This window comes from Colletes gigas, unplaced genomic scaffold, assembly GCF_013123115.1.
Source record: "Colletes gigas isolate AHSC1104 unplaced genomic scaffold, ASM1312311v1 Colletes_gigas_Sc00021, whole genome shotgun sequence".
Classification (NCBI taxonomy): Eukaryota; Metazoa; Arthropoda; class Insecta; order Hymenoptera; family Colletidae; genus Colletes; species Colletes gigas.
The window spans coordinates 2,756,774-2,775,718 of NW_025106650.1; the positions used below are offsets into that span (position 1 = coordinate 2,756,774).

The window sequence follows — 18,945 nt, forward strand, 5'->3', positions numbered from 1 at the left end:
CGCAGCTTGTCCTGCGCCGCTGTGTCAAGGGATGCTCTTGCCACCGACGCAACGACCGGGTCCCCCGCGTTCAAGAGTCTGAACGCGTGGGCCACGGTCGTCACATCGGCCAGGTCTGCCAGCGGGAGGAGCCCACATCCACCCCGCGAGGGAGAGATGTAGACCACCTCCGCGCTGGCCCGCTGTGGCAAATTGAGCCACCCCTTGACCGCGCGCCAGACTGCCTTGTCCACCTCCGCCAGTGCGGACTTCCTCAAACTGGCGCCCCGTAGCAGGAAATCCAACCGTGGAATTATTACCGATCTTAAGGTTTCCACCTTCTGCCACGGAGCCAGCAGGGAGCGATCCACCGCCCCCAGGTCCCTCAGCACGTCCCGGATCGCGGAGTAGGGCGTCTGGTCGATCCGAACCCCGATGGGTACGCCCAGGTGTTCGTAGACGTCCCCGTCTCCGAGCGCTGGAACGAGTCCCTCGTTGAGGCCAAACTCGGTCCGAGCCACCGCGCCGCTCCCGAGTACGTGCAGCGTAGCGCACTTCCCCGGGTTAAACGCGATACCCAGACCCCGAGCCGTGGCCTCCGCTGCAACCAATAGCCCTCTCATGCTTTCGGGGGACGTCGCGATCAACGCGATATCGTCCGCGTAGGCCAGGGCTGCTACCCTGAAGCCCGCCATCTCGTACCCGGCTCCCGACTCCGTGGCCTGACGGACCACGGGTTCGATCGCCAGGTTAAAGAGTATTGGGCTCAGGGGACAACCCTGTCTTACTCCCGACCGCATGGGGATCCTATCGGTGAATCCTTCGGCGGTACGGACCCTCGTCGTGCAATCGAATTTCAATTATTTCTCTATTAACCCTTTGCATTCGAGGAATGTTTCGGTACGCAGTCTGCTTTTTCAGTACAGTTTTTAATAACAAACGGTTACAAATGGTTCTTACCGTATTTATTTTAATTTTCTGATAATAATTTTTCTTTTAATTTTAAAACACTCTGGCGAGAAGCGTCACTCGGTTGCGAAGGGTTAATTTCCTAAAAATTCCGAGATTTTATTCCTTCTTTCTCGGAAACAGTAAATACAAATAATTAATAAATTCCATTTAGTAATTTACGTACTAATTACGTAGTAATTAACGAATTAGGTAGCAGTTGTAGTGGTAGTATTTTTAATTATTTGTATTCGTTCCTCGATGTATCTTCAACGCGCATCTTGCTACCTACCCGGCGCGGTGGCTCTCCGAGGTCGGACGGCCCTGAGCGCGCGGAAGGCGAGCGCCGTGGTTGGTCAGTGTTTTTCGTTAATAATTCAAAAACGAAGCCCCATCCGACATTTTTGCAAAGGAAATTGTTGTTTAGAATCGTTTCACCTACCCCCCATTTCCGGTTCTTACACTATTTACGGGACACCCAGTATAGAGAGCAGCACAATACTAAATGTGTGGCGTTGCAGTGTCGGCAGAGTGCGGCGCGGTTATCCGATTGGGCGGTGATGGCGTTGCCACATGCGGATCTAGGGAGGCGATCGCCACGCCGCCCTAGAAAAACAACGGCTGGTGCCCTGCGGGGACTGGGGAGCCGCGCAGTTGGCGTTCGAGCGGCGGGACAAAAACCAGCACGTGTAGCGATCCGCCGAAAAGAAGAAAAGATCAGGGATTTGTGCAATAAACGCAGAAAGTAAAGATTCACAGGAATCGCAATCTAACTGTACTGGAATTCATGCATTCCAAATGTATATAGAGAGCAGCACAATACTAAACAGATAAATTTTTTGAAAGGATAAAATATGTACAACACATTTAATATTCACTACGATATTACTAACAATGAAACGTATATTATTGTAGCGATTATCCTTAGTTTCTAAACAAGTTTATATAATGTACATTACCGTAATAAACTTAAGTGATGAGCATCAATATTTAAATACTTCCACATTTGCATGAAGTAAAATAACTAAAATATGAGTTCAACTTGAAATAATGGGATTCGACTTGAAAAAAAAACAAATTGAACAAACTTTATTTCATAGTTTAGACTTTTCTTCTTTTTTCAAGACGAATCGTCACTATTCGGGTTTTACCATTTACATACTTTCATGGCGCCTGTATTCTCTTCAGAATTATCGAAATGCTGTGTTATGTATTTATTTTGTCTATTTTTCTGTCTCGCGTTATAATTTTGCTGGGAAAATAAACGAATCGTCGTTAAATGTTTGCGACTAGAAAATTGACCACGAAATCGTTATCGATAGCGAAGCGAAATCGAGAGATTAGCGTTATTCGATTCTGACGAGTTTCACGTATTACGTGTACAAAACTGAACATAACAAATTTGTCGTGATGTGGGTAACGATTAAATTTAGGTAACGCACAGTGACGAGCAACATGTGATGATAAGCTGTAAAGAGGAAGAGTTTAGAAACAATATTGGTCTCTGGGTGTACAAAAGATCGTAATAATCCACTAATGGCCTATCAAATGTTTCGGCAGGAGTACATGCAAATGCCTGTGGTGACACGAGCTTACACAACAGCTTGTGTCATCACGACTGTTGCTGTGGTTTGTAAAATAGCTTTCCTCGAGGAATTCCTCCACGTGTATAGAATACATATTTCTGAAAAATAACCATAAGGTTATCTTACTTTTCTTATTTTAGCAACTAGACTTGATGTCACCGTTTCGGTTGTATTTCAATCCTACACTAATAATCGAACAATATCAGGTAAACAAACAGTGTAGAGTAATGTTCGTCCGACAAACAATCGCTAAACAATTAGCAATTATTGTTACCCATCCAAATGTTCTTTCAGCTATGGAGATTAATAACAACATTTTTATTTTTTGGAAATATGGGTTTCAATTTCTTTTTTAACATGATCTTCACGTATCGTTATTGTCGAATGTTGGAAGAAGGATCATTCCGCAGAAGGACAGCCGACTTTGTAATGATGTTCATTTTTGGAGCCATATGCATGATTGTATCCTTTTAATGCTTCTTTTGTCATTTACAAATAGTTACAGAATTATTAATATACCTTCAACCACTGACTTTAGACAATCGATATTTAAAAAAAGATCTAGCAATATCTGGCCCAAACTTAATTGTCTATAAGGATCCAATAATATTTATTCCGAAAAGATATCGACTGTTTGAAATCAGCAATTGAAGGAATACAAATATTTCTGTGATCCACCGTACAGTAATGAGTCTTAAACTGAAGACAACCAAAAAAAAGAACAGAGTGAGAGCAATTGAACAAAAAAAATCATTGCCTTCACTGGCTCCAAGGAAGATCTCCCCAGTTAGAAGGGATAAAAATATTCAACTTACAAATTATGTCTAGGTTTTATTTTAAGAATCATTACTGCGTATTACATTAATTATAAAGACTATACAATGTATTAAATTGAAAAATTCCTGAACTAGTCATAGATGTTTGCGTTTTTTGTTAATGTAATGTTCCTGGGCCATGCGTTTACAATTATGTTAGTCTATGTTTGGTCAAGGCGAAACCCTTTCGTTAGGTTAAACTTCTTTGGACTTATAAACTTTCAAGTAAGTATAAATTTGTTATTTTTATGTTGTATGCAAATAAACGGATCGTTATTAAGTACAGTTTATACTCGTTATGATAGGCGCCGTATTTGCCGTGGGTGCTTCTCGGGTTTTCTATACTTCTTGGTAATACAATATGGGTAGATCTAGTTGGAATGGCTGTAGGACACATGTACTACTTCGCGGAGGATGTATTTCCACGTTCAAGAGGAGGTTTTCGTGTTCTTAAGACTCCGCAAATACTGTAAGTTATTTCGATCACAACGCGATGAATGATACAGTTTGATGAAAATACTGCCGCATGTACCGTTTGTTTGTAGTAAGACTTTATTTGACGCACATCCAGAAGATCCAGACTATACGCCACCGCCCGAAGATCGTCCGGGTGGATTCAATTGGGGTCAAGAAGCCAATGTGCAGTGATTCTAAATTTGAAGTCCTGCTTCCAAATCGTCTCTTACCAATTGGCATATCAAGTAAATTTTTTATATTATTACATATACAACATTGTTCGTTGATTTTTCCCAGTTGCTAACAAGAATATGTAATTATTATCTATAATACCATATGAAATGTAATGAGAAACTTATAATAATTATAAGACTTCCAATTTTTTACAGGGGTTACAATTTTTCATGCAACAGATAAATTGTAATTGTAAATAGAAACAGTATTTCTCAAATAATTGATTATTGGGATATATTTATAATATTCACGATTTTCAGAAACGAATATAGTATACACAAAATTAATTTCATACGGGCGGTGAATTTGTTAAAAAAGACATTCTGAGATATACATTTCCATTTATTTATAGAGATTATGATGGACATAATTTTTGAAATGTCTAAAAAGTACAAAATTTTAAATACGTAAGCAAAAGTAATTTAAATTTGATTATTTTATATTATTGTGCGAAATTAGTCTTGATAAATGTATTTAATGTATCGGTAACTTCGTTTTAATGCTGTTTCCCTGATTAATATGTAGTATAAATTTTAATTACAATCTTGTGTCTGACATAATATCCCATTTTAATGAAACATAGAAAACTTATCCTTTTTTTTTTTACGCATTTTGTTTAGAAAACATTTTAAAGGGGTCTTCTATTTTCCGAGTCGAAAAAAGGTCATTCCCGAGAATTTTTTTCGAGAAAACCATAAAACTTTTTGAGATGGGAATTTCGCTCGCGTGTTTATTCATGCTTTGACTATACGCACAAATTTTTTCATTTAAAAAAAAAAAAAAAATGTAGGTTATAAAGTTATACAAGCTGATTTAAAAAAAGTAAAAATCAAATAGCATTTTGTTTAGTAAGGATGCAGCAATGTCCGTATTAAACGAATTCGAGTAGCTTAAAATTTAAGAAAATGGTAAAACTTAAAATATCGATTTTCGTAAATTTTTTTTACTGTTCAAAGTAGAAGACTCCTTTAATATCATAAAATACGAAGTACTGTTTTTACTCTTTACAAAACTATGAAATTGAAACCCCTGATTCCAAAAAATTCTATTGTAAATCTATTTGCAAATGAGAGATGTAAATATTTTTATTTATTCTGCTATTTTAGACGAGTCCCTGGACTTTGTATCAATTACATAACAGTACATTTGGTACTACATTCGATAACAGAATGCACAGAACTTACTAACAATAAAATACATCAGTTTTTTTTATGGGCATTTGATAAAAAATAATATTAAAAGGTATATATAAGTTATAATTTCAAGAAGACCAGAGAATGTTTAATGAAATGTAAAATAGCATTCCCTTTGCTGTTGGTGTTTGTAACTTGTGCGCATGAATGAGAAACGAAGTGTAACGAGTTACGAAGGATATTATATGTATATACTTCGATATAAATGAATACATTTGTTTAGGTACATCGGGTTATATGTATTACGTCTAGATAAATGTAGTTGTTAATCAGGGAACTAATATTTTTTTTTTTCTTTCCACTGTTGATATTATGATGCGATAAATATCATTCACAGTGTTTTACGTAATGGGGTTTACCGTGGCGGTTATTTGCTTGTTTTAAAATGTCATATCGCATGTTATACTGTGATGTACTCATATTCTCAATCAAATGAATACATTCTGACATAATGTAGAACGGTAAATTGATTAAACTTGTTGCGACAAAATGTACGACGGTAAAAAGCCAAAGCATTGCAATGAATTTCCATTGGATGGTTATTTATGACTTACCGGATAGTAATCGTTCTGTAAATACTAGATAAAAATGTTATTTATATGATCATTGCAAGTAAATAAATAGTTGAATTTAGTTTGACATTACTGCTGTATACATTGTATATCATTAATGTGTATTGAATCTTTTTACGTAAAAGATTTAACGCATTTAGTTAATTTTCGATTTAAATTTTAAATACATTTCATTTTTATGATAGTTCTTTTTGGGTTTTCTTATAATTTTTTGAATACTTATTGTACAAATGAAGATAACAAGCATTTATCTGTAACGCATTACAGTGTTGCATGGTTATATGTTGTTGTTGTGCCATATAGTGAATAGTTATAATTTCATTCTCTATAAAAAAGAAAAAAATTTTTTAAACTTTTGATGTTTTCTGTTGTATATTTAAAGAATATTGAATTTGCCCGCAAATTTTTGGTATTTCTCATAGTGTCTATGAAGAAGAATTACAAAACAGAAAATGATTTACAAAAACCATTTATTTAGATTTAAATAATAAATGATTATTATAACAAGATATAATGATGTATAACTAGGTACATATACGCAATGACATGGACTATAATACAATGATCAAGACTCTATTGTACATATTTTATTATATTGCCACCGTTGCTAAAAGCACTGTAATGTCATCTGGTTTACCACCTAAAAAATACAAAACACACTGGGGATAAAAACGTATTTTTCAATTCATTTAAGTTATCCTAGAGTAAATGTAAATAATTAAGTCTAAAATTAACTAACAGTAGAAGTAAATAGAATTAGAATATTTCGTTCGAGACATTGCTTTTATCAGAAATTTCAAATCAAATAATACATTTGTACAATTTGTTCATTCTAGTTATAAGAATTAAAACATAGTTAAGATATCATAGAAGGAAATCAACGTTAATACAAAGCCATCACCAAAGTATAAGAGATACGTACATGCATAATATATAAGAAATTGTGAAATGTATCTTATAAATAAATTGATTATATTTTTTATTAAAAATTATGCGTATTGTAAGTAATCGAAGATCATTGGACCAATTCACGATTATTGTTGTAATGTATTGATAAACATTGCCAAAAATTGTATCAAGCCGTTTAGTGTAATATTACGAGCATCGATAGTTTTTACATACCTACAGTGTCAATTCCATTCTCTCTAGCACTTTGTGCGAATGGAGACATAAATGCGCTGTCGAAAGCTAATCTACGAGCCATCCAGGCTATTGAATTGGCAACTCCTTGTATTTTAATAGGATCTCGTTCCCCTTGAACTTTCCGCATTTCAGTGATAAGCAATTGGTCAGGGACATTATCGAACACCCCGTCCGTCGCCAAAAGAATCACATCGCCATCTTCGACTCCAAAATTCGAAGTATCTGCAGATTCTGGACTAAAGCAAAAACATATAATATATATATTGGTGGTCTTACCTAGAAATCCATCTGCAAGTATTTCTTGATTCTTTGACCTCTTCACGCCCTTGGCCACATATGTGGACGTTTAGTTTTTTTTTTTTTTTTTATAATTATAGTTACTGTCAATAATAAATAGACCAGAAAAAAAAAATTCGTCCCTGAAGAGGTTAAAGTATTGTAATACAATATAATTCACAATACAGTAGAATGTCGATTACATGAATTAAAAGGAAGACAAATCTCAAAATCAAAATTGCAACAACCTAATAAAATGTCAGGAGATACGGTAATCTTGAAAGTTGCATGCTTATTGCGCGAAAAAACGATAAATTTAATAGGTACAACTATGTTACAGTACTAATGAAATATGAAACGCGCATTTCGGCATATTAACGCTTTGCATTTACGATATCCATTTTCTCGTATTACTTGGTATAATTTATCATATTTTTCCTAATCGTTTGGTCTTTCGGAAGCAATAATATTTTGTTTTCCTTCCAATTTCAGCAAATTCTCTTTTACTTTTGTTATTTATAATGTGAATGAAATTTATAGAAGGTGGAGTGGAACAAGTGCCACAACCGGGCAAAGAGTGATTGTGTATGTAAAAACACGTAGAAAAGGCCTCGTTTTCGAGAAAATTGGCGTTGCAAATTTATGAAATATGTGTGCAATAGAATACGACTTGGACTTCAGCACAAGTAAAAAAAAAAGATTAATGGTTAAACGCACTAGCTAAATCGTATTCAATCGTATCATACGTGCGATAGATACAGGCTTGAAAGTGTAAATAGTAAGGATGGTCGGGTATCAGATATTTCGGATTCGGATCGGGCGGGGTCTCAAACGGTTATAGAAACATAAATATGATGATTTTTTTAATGACTTTTCAATGGGACTTTCACCTTACTCTTTCAGATTTGGATATACTTTCGTACTGTATATACGTGATATGAGATTGTATTAATTCAAAAAGAAGAAAGACAAAGAAATTGCGCGGGAAGCTTCATTATTCTTAATTTTCGCCTTATTTCGAACCATAGAATTTTTCTGAAATAATTTATACCATATATTACGATTCACTCTATAATTTTCGAAATCCGACCAGATCCAAGGCTCGGGTATTGAAGTCGGGCCGAGTCGAGAATCCGAAAATTTGTAATGTTCGGGTACCTCAATCTTGTATTGCGGGGATATTTTTGCCGTACTAAATCGGGCTGATTCAAGTCATGTTCGACCCTAATAAATACTGATAAAGTAGAACTTGAGATATTACGGGCATATTACTTATTTTGTGTTCCTACAATCAATATTCTACTGTAGATTCTTGGTTGTATTTGTATACATAAAATTTAATACCTGTCACTAAGTACTAGACCAGAATGTCCAGGAGGTGGAAGAGACAACTGAAATGGAGTATTGAAGTAATGTTGTTGTTCAGAAGAACGGTGAACAACTTCCCCTTTCCTTACAACTACAAAACCACTATCGCCGATATTAGCTGCATAAATGCTGCTTGTGTCTTTATTAAGGACTATAACACATGCAGTGCTGCTACCTAAAATAATTTTTTCTCAGTATCTCGATAATTGTAAAGGTTTTATAAAAAAGATTCTGATAAAAAAAACATTGTATGCCATACCTAATATGGGTTGTTTATTTTCAAATAATTCATAGTAACTACGTGCTAATAAACCAGCCGGTTCAGAGGGTGTGAACCTGCCCATAGAGACTAGTCTTTCGCAAGTTCTCATTAAAAAGCTAGAAAATTCTCCTGGGTCGATTCCATATAGTCTCCATCCACCTACACCATCTGCTACCCCTGAAGAATTAAAAGAAACGTTGAATAACACAAAAAATAGAATTCCTTAAACAAGTTTCGCGACGCGATTTGTTCCGGAAAAAAGAGTCCAGTTATTATGCAAATACACGAGGATAACCTTGTATGTACTCACTGTATACATCGAATCCAGTTGTACCGTACTAAGTATTTGTTTGAACGATTAAGACCCGATTCTAACAAAACGAACTGTGAGTATTGGATCGGTTGATATTTGTAAGTACATACTGACTGTATCCCAACACTAGGGATGACCCAATGGATTGACATTACCTATCACTTCGGCAGCCTTGAATTTGGCACTGAACCAAGCGTCATCACCGAACTGACCCTTGCGAATACGTCCCCGTGTGAAGTCTTTGGGAAAACCACACACTCCCGAAATGAAAGATGCTTCGCGATGTTTATTCACGTTAGGATCGGCGCATGCTGTGTAATTTGATATGCCGTTCCATATCGCTCGAGACAACAGCCTCCCGGTCCAATAAATGGACTGCATCGTACAGCGAGGCTCAAACTTTCGCGGCGCACATCTTTAACAACTAAACGACGAATCTGCATGAATCGTGCAGTCGATTCATAAGCGTATTGGAGGCATGTTTCTAGGTAATTCCGTCATCAGATGCGTGCAGCGTTAATCGAACCTGTCGTCGGTTTTCCACGCTGCGCTCAACATCGGTCGCACTGTTCACAACTTCCGATCCACGCTCGAAGATCGGTGACCGCGATTCCGACTGAAATTATCTTCTTCCTAGGATGCAAACTGACAAACTAACTGCCCTACCAGCTCTCTGTTCGCAAACTAACCAGAGATGCCAGATTCAGCACCGGGTGCACTACTCACACATGCTAGATCACGTGTACGTGAGCTCGTGGAGTTTCGGAAAGTCGACAAAGGCAAACTGGTGCATGCTCTCTTTCTCGATTCTCCGAAGCTGCTCGAAGTAATTTCGGGCCGCCTCATGGGAGTCGAGAGAGAAAGGCTTACATTTGCCTCCTTGCTCTGGAACAACTGAAATCCGACTTCCCGTCAATGGCATATGATTTGGAATCTCGAGTTGAGACTCTCGACTGTCCAGGCACTTTTACTTTCCGACCTATGTATGTAGACGCACATAAACAAAGTACCCATAATGAAAATAAAATTTTGTAAAATTTATTTTACGGAAATACACGTCTTAAGACCCCTTGATCATATTTTAATTATTGAAAAAAAAGAAATTTTTTTTATTATTCCTACGTATGAGCGTACATATGTATATTATTAATACGATTAAGTATAAATGGCTCATTTCAAAGTCCAGTTAGACTTTTACTATAATCAGCCCATGGATAATAATAATTATACCTCTTGTTTTATAGTTGTTCCGATACATAGACATAATTTATAAAAAATCTTTTAAATGTTTCATATAAATCTTAGGAAGAGTTCAATTTTATGTAAAAAAAATTAAATAAACTTTTTCTCTATCTTCTCTAGAAAAGAAAAAATTAAATGAAATCTTATACATTACATTAGAGGTCGGATTTCAGTTGTTCAAGAGCAAGGAGGCAAATGTGAGCCTTTCTCTCTCGACTCCCACGAGGCGGTCCGAAATTACTTCGGGCAGCTTCGGAGAATCGAGAAAGAGAGCCATGCGTCAGTTTGCCTTTGTCGACTTTCCGAAACTTACGAGCTCACGTACGCATGATCTGGCATAGTGTGAGAGAGTGCCTTCGGTGCACTTCTGGCATCTCTGAAACTAACCTGAACTGTCTTCAGTATTGTACGGTACTACGGACTACGGTAGTATTCTACCTATCTATACAACTATACGTCTTATCTTTAACTTTAAACCGATAGGTGGCAAGAAAGAACTTACTGGAATAAAGTTACTAGATATTTTAAATTAATCTACCGTCTTTGTTTAAGCCAGTGTTTCTCAAACTGTGGGCCAACTCAATTTGTAATTTAACAATGTTTTTTTCCTTCGATACTATTTTTGTTTTATAGTTTTTTCTGAAGTATTACACGTGAAAGGGACTATACCTTGTGGTCGATACGTCGCGTTAATAGGCTCCTTGCTCATTTAATATTATATTCGATAAACATTTTCGAATATGCTCATATATAAATATGTAATTTACGCGAATCGAATTATTTAGGTTACTATCGGACAGGTAAGCAGTGCTACTGGATCTGCTATTGGCATTGTTGCGTGACCACGCGAACGTAGCCCCAGAAATATAATAATCGATAGGTAAATTAGGAGCGAAATTCAAAAGCGGATGGTTATGCGTGATTGAGAGAATATTGTTAAGGATGCGCGATGCTGGTGGCACGCGTGGGAAAGATCTTGGGTAGAGCTCGAAAACAGGAAGAGGACACCAATTAGCAGACCCCGAAACGAATCGCGAGTTTCTTGTAAGTCACGTAACCTCTTGAAAAGGCCTTGTCCTTTTGTTAGTCTTAGGAGCGTCGATCGACTCCAGAAATGTTGGCAACGCTAAGGAAGTCATAAATTTCCTTCAAGGGTTGTTCTCTCGATCCTCGGAGCAGAGCCTATTTTCTCTTCCCACGTAGGCACCCCGCTGTGTAACGGAAAAGCGCGACTCCACCGAGTTCCCACCACCACCCGAAGACGGAGGGAAAGTTAGACGCCGATTCGCGGGGGCGTGCGTGCATCGGAAGGACGGCCTACCGCTTGGATCTGATGCGTCCTTCACCCTGATTGGACTACGAGGATCTATGGGAGGACTAGGAGGATTTGGCCAACGACTTCGGCGAGGACCTCGGAGGAGACTTCGAAACGCTACGATTTTTCTTATGTCATTGCGTCTCTAACCGGCCTTCGGACCAGTAGAATAGAGTACGAAGTTACCTAACGAAAGAGTTCTCTTGTCTAGTTTTATTAAATTCCCACACTCCGACAAGCAGAGCGGTTCTGCGCTCCACGGGCACCAACCCGCGTTCTTATCTTAAATTCCCCGCTAAAATACGCGACAAAATTGGTGACAGCGGTGGGATTATTTGAAAATATACGCATTAATTTCACAAATGTTTTGAGTGATTAACCTTGCCGGCTTGTGAGTGTGTGTGGTATATACAGTCTGCACTTGTAGAACTGTGATTTTCGTAGACTCGTGAGCTGACGTTGATAAACAGCAGTTTATAATAGTGTAACCAACGCGAAAGTGCAACCTCTCCCCCTTGGGTTTTGCACGGTTTCCCTGAGGGCAAGGGTGGATGCCGGAGACGGGTGGTTTCAGCGGCCGTGCTCGCTAACCCTGAAATCACAAGCACCTGTTGGTATTTAAGTACGTATTGCTGACGATTACGAGTTCGTATCCATACTTTCGACGGACGAGAGGAGGAATCTTCCAAGGAGCCAAGGAGCCAGCGCATTCGGTGAATCAGAGGAATCATCTTCCAGGCAAAGGACCGGTGAGGGCTCACCTGAGGATTGACATTGGGACACCTACACATCGAGTGCGGATGTATGAACTATGGAAGACATCCTAGAGGCGTAACCTTAGTGTATTTCCGGAATATTAGCTGACTTTTATACATCACCTTGTTCGTAAGTTTTGATTTTAAGAGTTTATAATTATAAGGAACTATATCTTACGTGGTAAGCATAGATTAGATTCTTTCAAAATGCCGCCGTACAAGACCGGATTCGTAAAAGCTAGACAAAACCATAGGGCTGGCTTGAGTGGTAGTAGTGCGTGTGAGATGGGAGATTTAGCGATAGAGTTACATGCACCGGGGTCTTCTTCAACTTCTTTACAGTCGAATGAATTGAGCGCAATATCCACGCGAACCCCTACTCGCAGAGCTAATTTATCTCTCCTCGGTAATGAGTCAACTTCTTCAGAGGATTCAGATGCCGTGGAAATTACCGAGTTACCTTCTGATGCCACGGAGACTATATTTATGCCATTGACTTTAGCCAATGCTTTGGTTCCGCGCTTTGATGGGAAGTCCTGCTCAATAATTAAATTTGTTAACCAGTGCAAGCTCGCAGACTCACGAGTTAAGCCCGGAAATAGGATTAACTTACTCGCTTTGATCCGTAATAAAATCGAGGGGCATGCGGATCAGCTGATATCTAACAGCGATGAGCCAACTACGTTGGATGAATTGATCAGCTCGTTGAAATCTGCTTTTGCCCGGTCTTTCGATATTGATCGCGTTTATGATGAGTTAAGGAGTCCACGTCAAAAGGATAATGAGAGCATTGATGTTTATGGGGGTAGGGTAAACGAGATTTTAAATAGAGGTACGGAAGCAGCTAAGGAAAAATTCGATACGGAGCAGTTTATAGGTGTCAGGGTTCTATTGAATCGGGCAGCTTTAATGGGTTTTAGGAGAGGGCTGCGTGATAGTAATATTAGGACATTAATGATAAGGGAGAGGGAGGATAATTTAAGGAAAGCCATTGATATTGCGTCTGGGATAGAGAGAGAGTTTGAATATGAGAAACACTCGGTTTAATGTACCACCTCACCAGGAAATCAGGTGTAGTAATTGCAGGAAAACGGGACACACGGAAAGACAGTGCCGTCGGAACAGCTTCGATCATGTCCCTAAGGATACGCGTCCCCCGGCTCCCTTACTCTCCGCGAACCTAGGGGCTAACCCTTTAAACTCCAAGGGGATCCCGTCAACGGGCGCGATATGGAGGGAACCCCTGATTCCTCGCGCCGAGTCCACTGCATTTGTTACGAAACAGGTTTGAATCGTGTCGCGCAATTACCAACCATCTCCTTGACCCACAATCACTTCCACCGCGGCTCCGCTGAATTTCTGGTCGACACCGGCTCCCAACTTAACCTAATTAAACAGAAAGAATTAAAATCAGACCCACTGACTAATATTAAAGTAATTTATGCAAAAGGAGGAAAAGGAAGTAAAGTAGTTTTGGAACATACCAAAAGGGACGCTGGGAAAAAAAATGCTGACTAAACTTTGATAAATATTTATAAAATATATCTTACCACGTGAAATTTGCGGTAACCGTCGATCGACGTCTTCCTCTGTTCGTACGGCCCCAGGGAAAAATGATAATTTATCAACAGAATCGGACGATCATCCTCTATGAAGAGGCTCGAAACGAACGAGAGGCGCGATAGGAACGGAACCCGAAAGAAGAGATATACTCTGAAAAGTTGGTCGCCCCATGTCTCTCTCCGTTATATGTGTAGATTGATTGCGAAACCGCGCGTTTAGCCGATCATCCGGTCCACGAATGCCTTTCTTTCGAATTTATTTGTAGAATTTGCGAGAATAGTAGACTATCAAGAATTAACGAAAATCGGATCGGGTAGTTCTATTATAAACGCAGTTCTTCAATTTTGAAAAGCGACGGTAGGACGTTAAGATATCAGCCGGTTACGCCTAGCGAGCGTTTCGCATCGAACAAATGAAAAGAGAGAGGCACTTTGGCGAGGTGCTAAAACCCTATCATTGATATCTTTTCCTCCGAGGAAGCAAAACGCCGGACTGGCTCTTCAAGCAGAAAAATGTCGTTTCCTGCAAAAGAAAAGTGCATATTTAAGTCATAAGACTACTCGCGGAGGAATGAAACCTGATATTGTCTGATTTGCCTATCGTAATTCCGTCGTCGCCGACATAAATTCCAGTCATGCTTCCAATTCCCAATTGAATTCCTCTGAGACAGACGAAACTCCTAATTCTTGTTCGAGGCGTCTGGAAGAGATACTCGTCTGCGCAGACGAGCCATCGATTGCAGATTCCGACGTGAACGAGAAGAACGACAGATTTCGCGAGTATAATAATGAAGTAATGGTAGCTTCTGTTTTCCTGGCGCGCGGGAAGGCAGAGGTTGGACGGAATGAGGTCAAGGGCGAAATTTTGAGAAATTTTAATGTCAACAAAGATAATACGGATTTTGAGGGATCACTCCAGCTGGACATTGTGGACCAGCTTCCATTCGGACATGGGTTGGACGGCGAGACCGAACCCCCGGCAGCCGCTTCACATTCCGTTGGAAGTGGCCTATGTTCAGTAAAGGTGCCTGCGCTCTGTCCGGCCCTTGAGGAGACATCGCAGGGCCTGCGGTATCTTGAATCGTGGCAGAGACGTGGGGAGTCTGTTAGTTTCCCAGCTTATGCTGTGGGAGAGGCTTTGATGCCGGATATTTTCTCGACTAATGTCGTGGCAGAGGCTGACGAGCCTGATAATTTCTCGACTTATGTCGTGGCAGAGGCTGTTGAGCCTGGTAAAATTGCGACCAAGACCGCACGGAGGACCCTCGGTAGAATGACCTCAATAAAATCTAAGGGAAATGAATCAGAGCTTGACGACGATTGCGATAATATGCAGAAAGAAGATAGAATATTAATTACTGATATTTTACATGGACAGACGACACACCTCTCTCTATTTCCCACTATCCTTACCACCAAAGATTATCTGTTCATGCGCAGAGACAATATCATTCACTTCCTACCTCTTGATTGTAGTATAGATTCACAAGTTAGCAAGGATTTGCTATTAAGAAATAGGTTTTCCATCGATACCTTTTAACCCTCCAGGATAATCTGACCAAGTATTCGGATGCCATTCCTTTATCTAATATTGATTCTGTATCTGTAGCAGTCGCTCTCGCCGAACAGTTTATTAGCAGGTTTGGTTGTCCTAGAGCCATTCATACGGATCAGGGTAGTAATTTCATTAGTAAAGTAATGAGAAGTTTTGCAGGATTTTTAAAATTCGTAGGATTACCTCCACCGCTTTTCATCCTCAATCATTGGGGTCTTTAGAGCGCGCCCACCGTGTTTTCATTGATTATCTAAAACATTATTGCACAAAATCAGATTGGGATGATTGGATCAGATTCGGGATATTTTCCTATAACACCTCTGTGCATGAAGCCACCGGTTTCACTCCCCATGAGCTTGGTTTCGGCGTAAAGGCCATTATTCCCACTGAATTTGCCAAACGGGAAGTTCCACGAACTTTCATTGAATATTTAGATCAGCTTTTCATGAAACTCACTACCACCCAAGCCACAGCGGCAAATAACCTTGAAAAAGCAAAAGAAAGGAGTAAGCAGTATTATGATAAGAATGTTAATCCTCGCCAATTCTGTGTAAACGATGATGTATATTTACTTAAGGAACCCAAAACCTCCAAATTCGACTCGAGCTGGACGGGTCCTTATAAGATTATTCAAATGTACGATGATTTAACGATAGAAATAGCAATATCAGCGAATAAATCTAAGATAGTTCATGCGAACAAGCTTAAACTAGCATGTACAAGACTAGATATTACTGATTCTGGAGATTAATGTTAATATTATGTATGTGTAATCTAAGTTTCATTTTATAAGTGTGGTTATTATGTTATGGGTTATGTTTATTTTAGATCGGATAAGAATTATAACGTTTTTGGATAAATATTTAGTCAAGTTTAGTTAGGGAGCTCTATTAATACTGGACACTAGCTATGCGTTACATTATAATCGATTTAATATTACCTAGTAATAGAATATATCTTGCTACTGTAATGCTGTGGTATAACTATCATTCTTCGACTCGTGCTTCCTGCGGGACAATGGGTGGACCGAGTAGCTCGTTTACCGCGGGGCTGGTGCGGGAAGAGGAGGCGTAGTTATAATCACATAAGTGAAATATGTATTCATTCCATTTTCATATACTTAAGTATTATTATATATTGTTTTCCTTTTAAAAGATGTTTCCATTGGAAACACCTTTTCTATATGGAGGGAGGTGTTGCGTGACCACGCGAACGTAGCCCCAGAAATATAATAATCGATAGGTAAATTAGGAGCGAAATTCAAAAGCGGATGGTTATGCGTGATTGAGAGAATATTGTTAAGGATGCGCGATGCTGGTGGCACGCGTGGGAAAGATCTTGGGTAGAGCTCGAAAACAGGAAGAGGACACCAATTAGCAGACCCCGAAACGAATCGCGAGTTTCTTGTAAGTCACGTAACCTCTTGAAAAGGCCTTGTCCTTTTGTTAGTCTTAGGAGCGTCGATCGACTCCAGAAATGTTGGCAACGCTAAGGAAGTCATAAATTTCCTTCAAGGGTTGTTCTCTCGATCCTCGGAGCAGAGCCTATTTTCTCTTCCCACGTAGGCACCCCGCTGTGTAACGGAAAAGCGCGACTCCACCGAGTTCCCACCACCACCCGAAGACGGAGGGAAAGTTAGACGCCGATTCGCGGGGGCGTGCGTGCATCGGAAGGACGGCCTACCGCTTGGATCTGATGCGTCCTTCACCCTGATTGGACTACGAGGATCTATGGGAGGACTAGGAGGATTTGGCCAACGACTTCGGCGAGGACCTCGGAGGTGACTTCGAAACGCTACGATTTTTCTTATATTATTGCGTCTCTAACCGGCCTTCGGACCAGTAGAATAAAGTACGAAGTTACCTAACGAAAGAGTTCTCTTGTCTAGTTTTATTAAATTCCCACACTCCGACAAGCAGAGCGGTTCTGCGCTCCACGGGCACCAACCCGCGTTCTTATCTCAAATTCCCCGCTAAAATACGCGACAGCATGATAAAACCAAATAATTTATTTTGTACACTAACAGGAACAAAGAAAAAGAAAAATTTGGTCAAATAATAAATTAATTAAACTTGAAGGGGCACTTGAAATGTTTTCCTTCATCGAGGGGCCATGGAGTGTAACATTTGAGAAACACTGGTTTAAATTAATGCGCGCTTTATATTTTGCGACAAAATGGCGAATTAATACTTAGTACAACATTCGACAGAATGCGTTGCGATCGACAGGCATTGAACGTACCTACGTACTCAGATTCTACGGTAGAATAAAAGTGAAATTTTAAGTAAATATTAATTAATTATGTTATGTAAAAACAATTCTGCGAACGAATTAAAGCTGTATTGTGTTTTGTAAGAATCGACAAATCAAGCTAGATGAAATATTTGGACTTATACTTGTACTGTTAGAAACGTTATTCGTTGCAAAGAAGGAACATTTTCAGGGTTTTCGATATTTGTTTATTGATGAAATTTATAGGTTCGTAGAAAGAAATTTATTTCTACTATTATTATTTTAAAATATAACGTTGACATTGTTACAATATAAAGTATTTAATTGAGATCGTGATCAATATAGAAATTAGATTATTGAAAGACGTGAAGTTAGCGGTGGAACTTTTTGAACGCTGCTTGCGATTCTCGAACGAGCATTCAAAATGTTCGTTTCATTGCCATTTTTTATTCGTTTTATAATTTGGAATTGTGCTGATTTGCGAGGAAAATGCTGGTAGGATCTCAATTTAATAGCAATCCATGAATATTTTGTTGTTTTACAGACGTTACGCTTCGAAGAATTTCACACATAGCGTTGGACATATCGACATAGTACGTAATTCCGTATACGAATATTTATAACTATTGAGAAAATTGTTTATACCACTTGCTTTTTGTATACATCTTTATTTAGAATGCTTTTCTCATCTATATATAAAAACGAAACAAAATTGGTTTATTAGTTTATTAGTAACAGAGTGAGCGTACGAGTAATAAAAACGTGTTTTAAAACTATCGAGTGAATGGACGAACGTATTGGCATATGTTTGAAAATTTCTATTTACGTATATTAATTTAGAAATATATTGGTTTTCGTTTGTTGAAACAAGCAAAGGATCCCAATAGTCATTTTAGCCGTTTTTGTACCGGTTTAACGATTGATTTAGTAAATAATTTAAAAATGTTAAGAAAGGGAAAAGAAACCACACTAGAGGAAGGAGAATTATATTGTAGGGGTAAAATAAATCTTATGCAGAAGGTAATGAAACAGAGCACAGAAGCTGTTTTCCAATTAGAAGTATTTTTGAAAGATTTACAAACATGTAGAATAATTTATAATAACTTACAAAGCAGTTGGCTACCTAAATTATCAGGCTA

General features: G+C 38.8%; 2 protein-coding genes and 1 long non-coding RNA gene across 5 annotated transcripts; 1 reads left to right on the forward strand and 2 right to left on the reverse strand.

The window, feature by feature from the left end:
* The first annotated feature begins 2,294 nt into the window (after positions 1 to 2,294).
* LOC122401097 (derlin-2) lies at positions 2,295 to 8,244 on the forward strand. Of its 3 annotated transcripts, none has more exons than XR_006259420.1 (7): positions 2,295 to 2,556; positions 2,654 to 2,719; positions 2,808 to 2,975; positions 3,431 to 3,553; positions 3,634 to 3,797; positions 3,874 to 4,029; positions 7,743 to 8,244. XR_006259420.1 is itself a non-coding variant. In XM_043403033.1 (6 exons), exons 1-6 carry the CDS (start codon positions 2,464 to 2,466, stop codon positions 3,974 to 3,976), a joined length of 717 nt encoding a protein of 238 aa, XP_043258968.1. In that variant the 5' UTR covers positions 2,295 to 2,463; the 3' UTR covers positions 3,977 to 4,332. The 3 variants fall into 3 exon arrangements, 1 of the variants encoding a protein (XP_043258968.1); XR_006259419.1 differs by lacking the exon at positions 7,743 to 8,244 and adding an exon at positions 5,125 to 6,021; XM_043403033.1 differs by lacking the exon at positions 7,743 to 8,244 and having other exon boundaries at positions 3,874 to 4,332.
* Positions 6,145 to 9,814, reverse strand: LOC122401096 (protein phosphatase PTC7 homolog). Its single transcript, XM_043403032.1, has 5 exons — positions 9,301 to 9,814; positions 8,830 to 9,009; positions 8,547 to 8,745; positions 6,906 to 7,162; positions 6,145 to 6,423 (listed from the first exon to the last, which is right to left on the reverse strand). The coding sequence occupies exons 1-5, from the start codon at positions 9,524 to 9,526 to the stop codon at positions 6,374 to 6,376; spliced, it is 912 nt and encodes a 303-aa protein (XP_043258967.1). The 5' UTR covers positions 9,527 to 9,814; the 3' UTR covers positions 6,145 to 6,373.
* Positions 9,815 to 12,107: 2,293 nt separating this feature from the next.
* Positions 12,108 to 14,652, reverse strand: LOC122401095. The gene is made up of 3 exons (XR_006259418.1): positions 14,008 to 14,652; positions 13,650 to 13,843; positions 12,108 to 12,294 (listed from the first exon to the last, which is right to left on the reverse strand). It is a non-coding gene; the product is annotated as an uncharacterized LOC122401095 (long non-coding RNA).
* Positions 14,653 to 18,945: the final 4,293 nt, after the last annotated feature.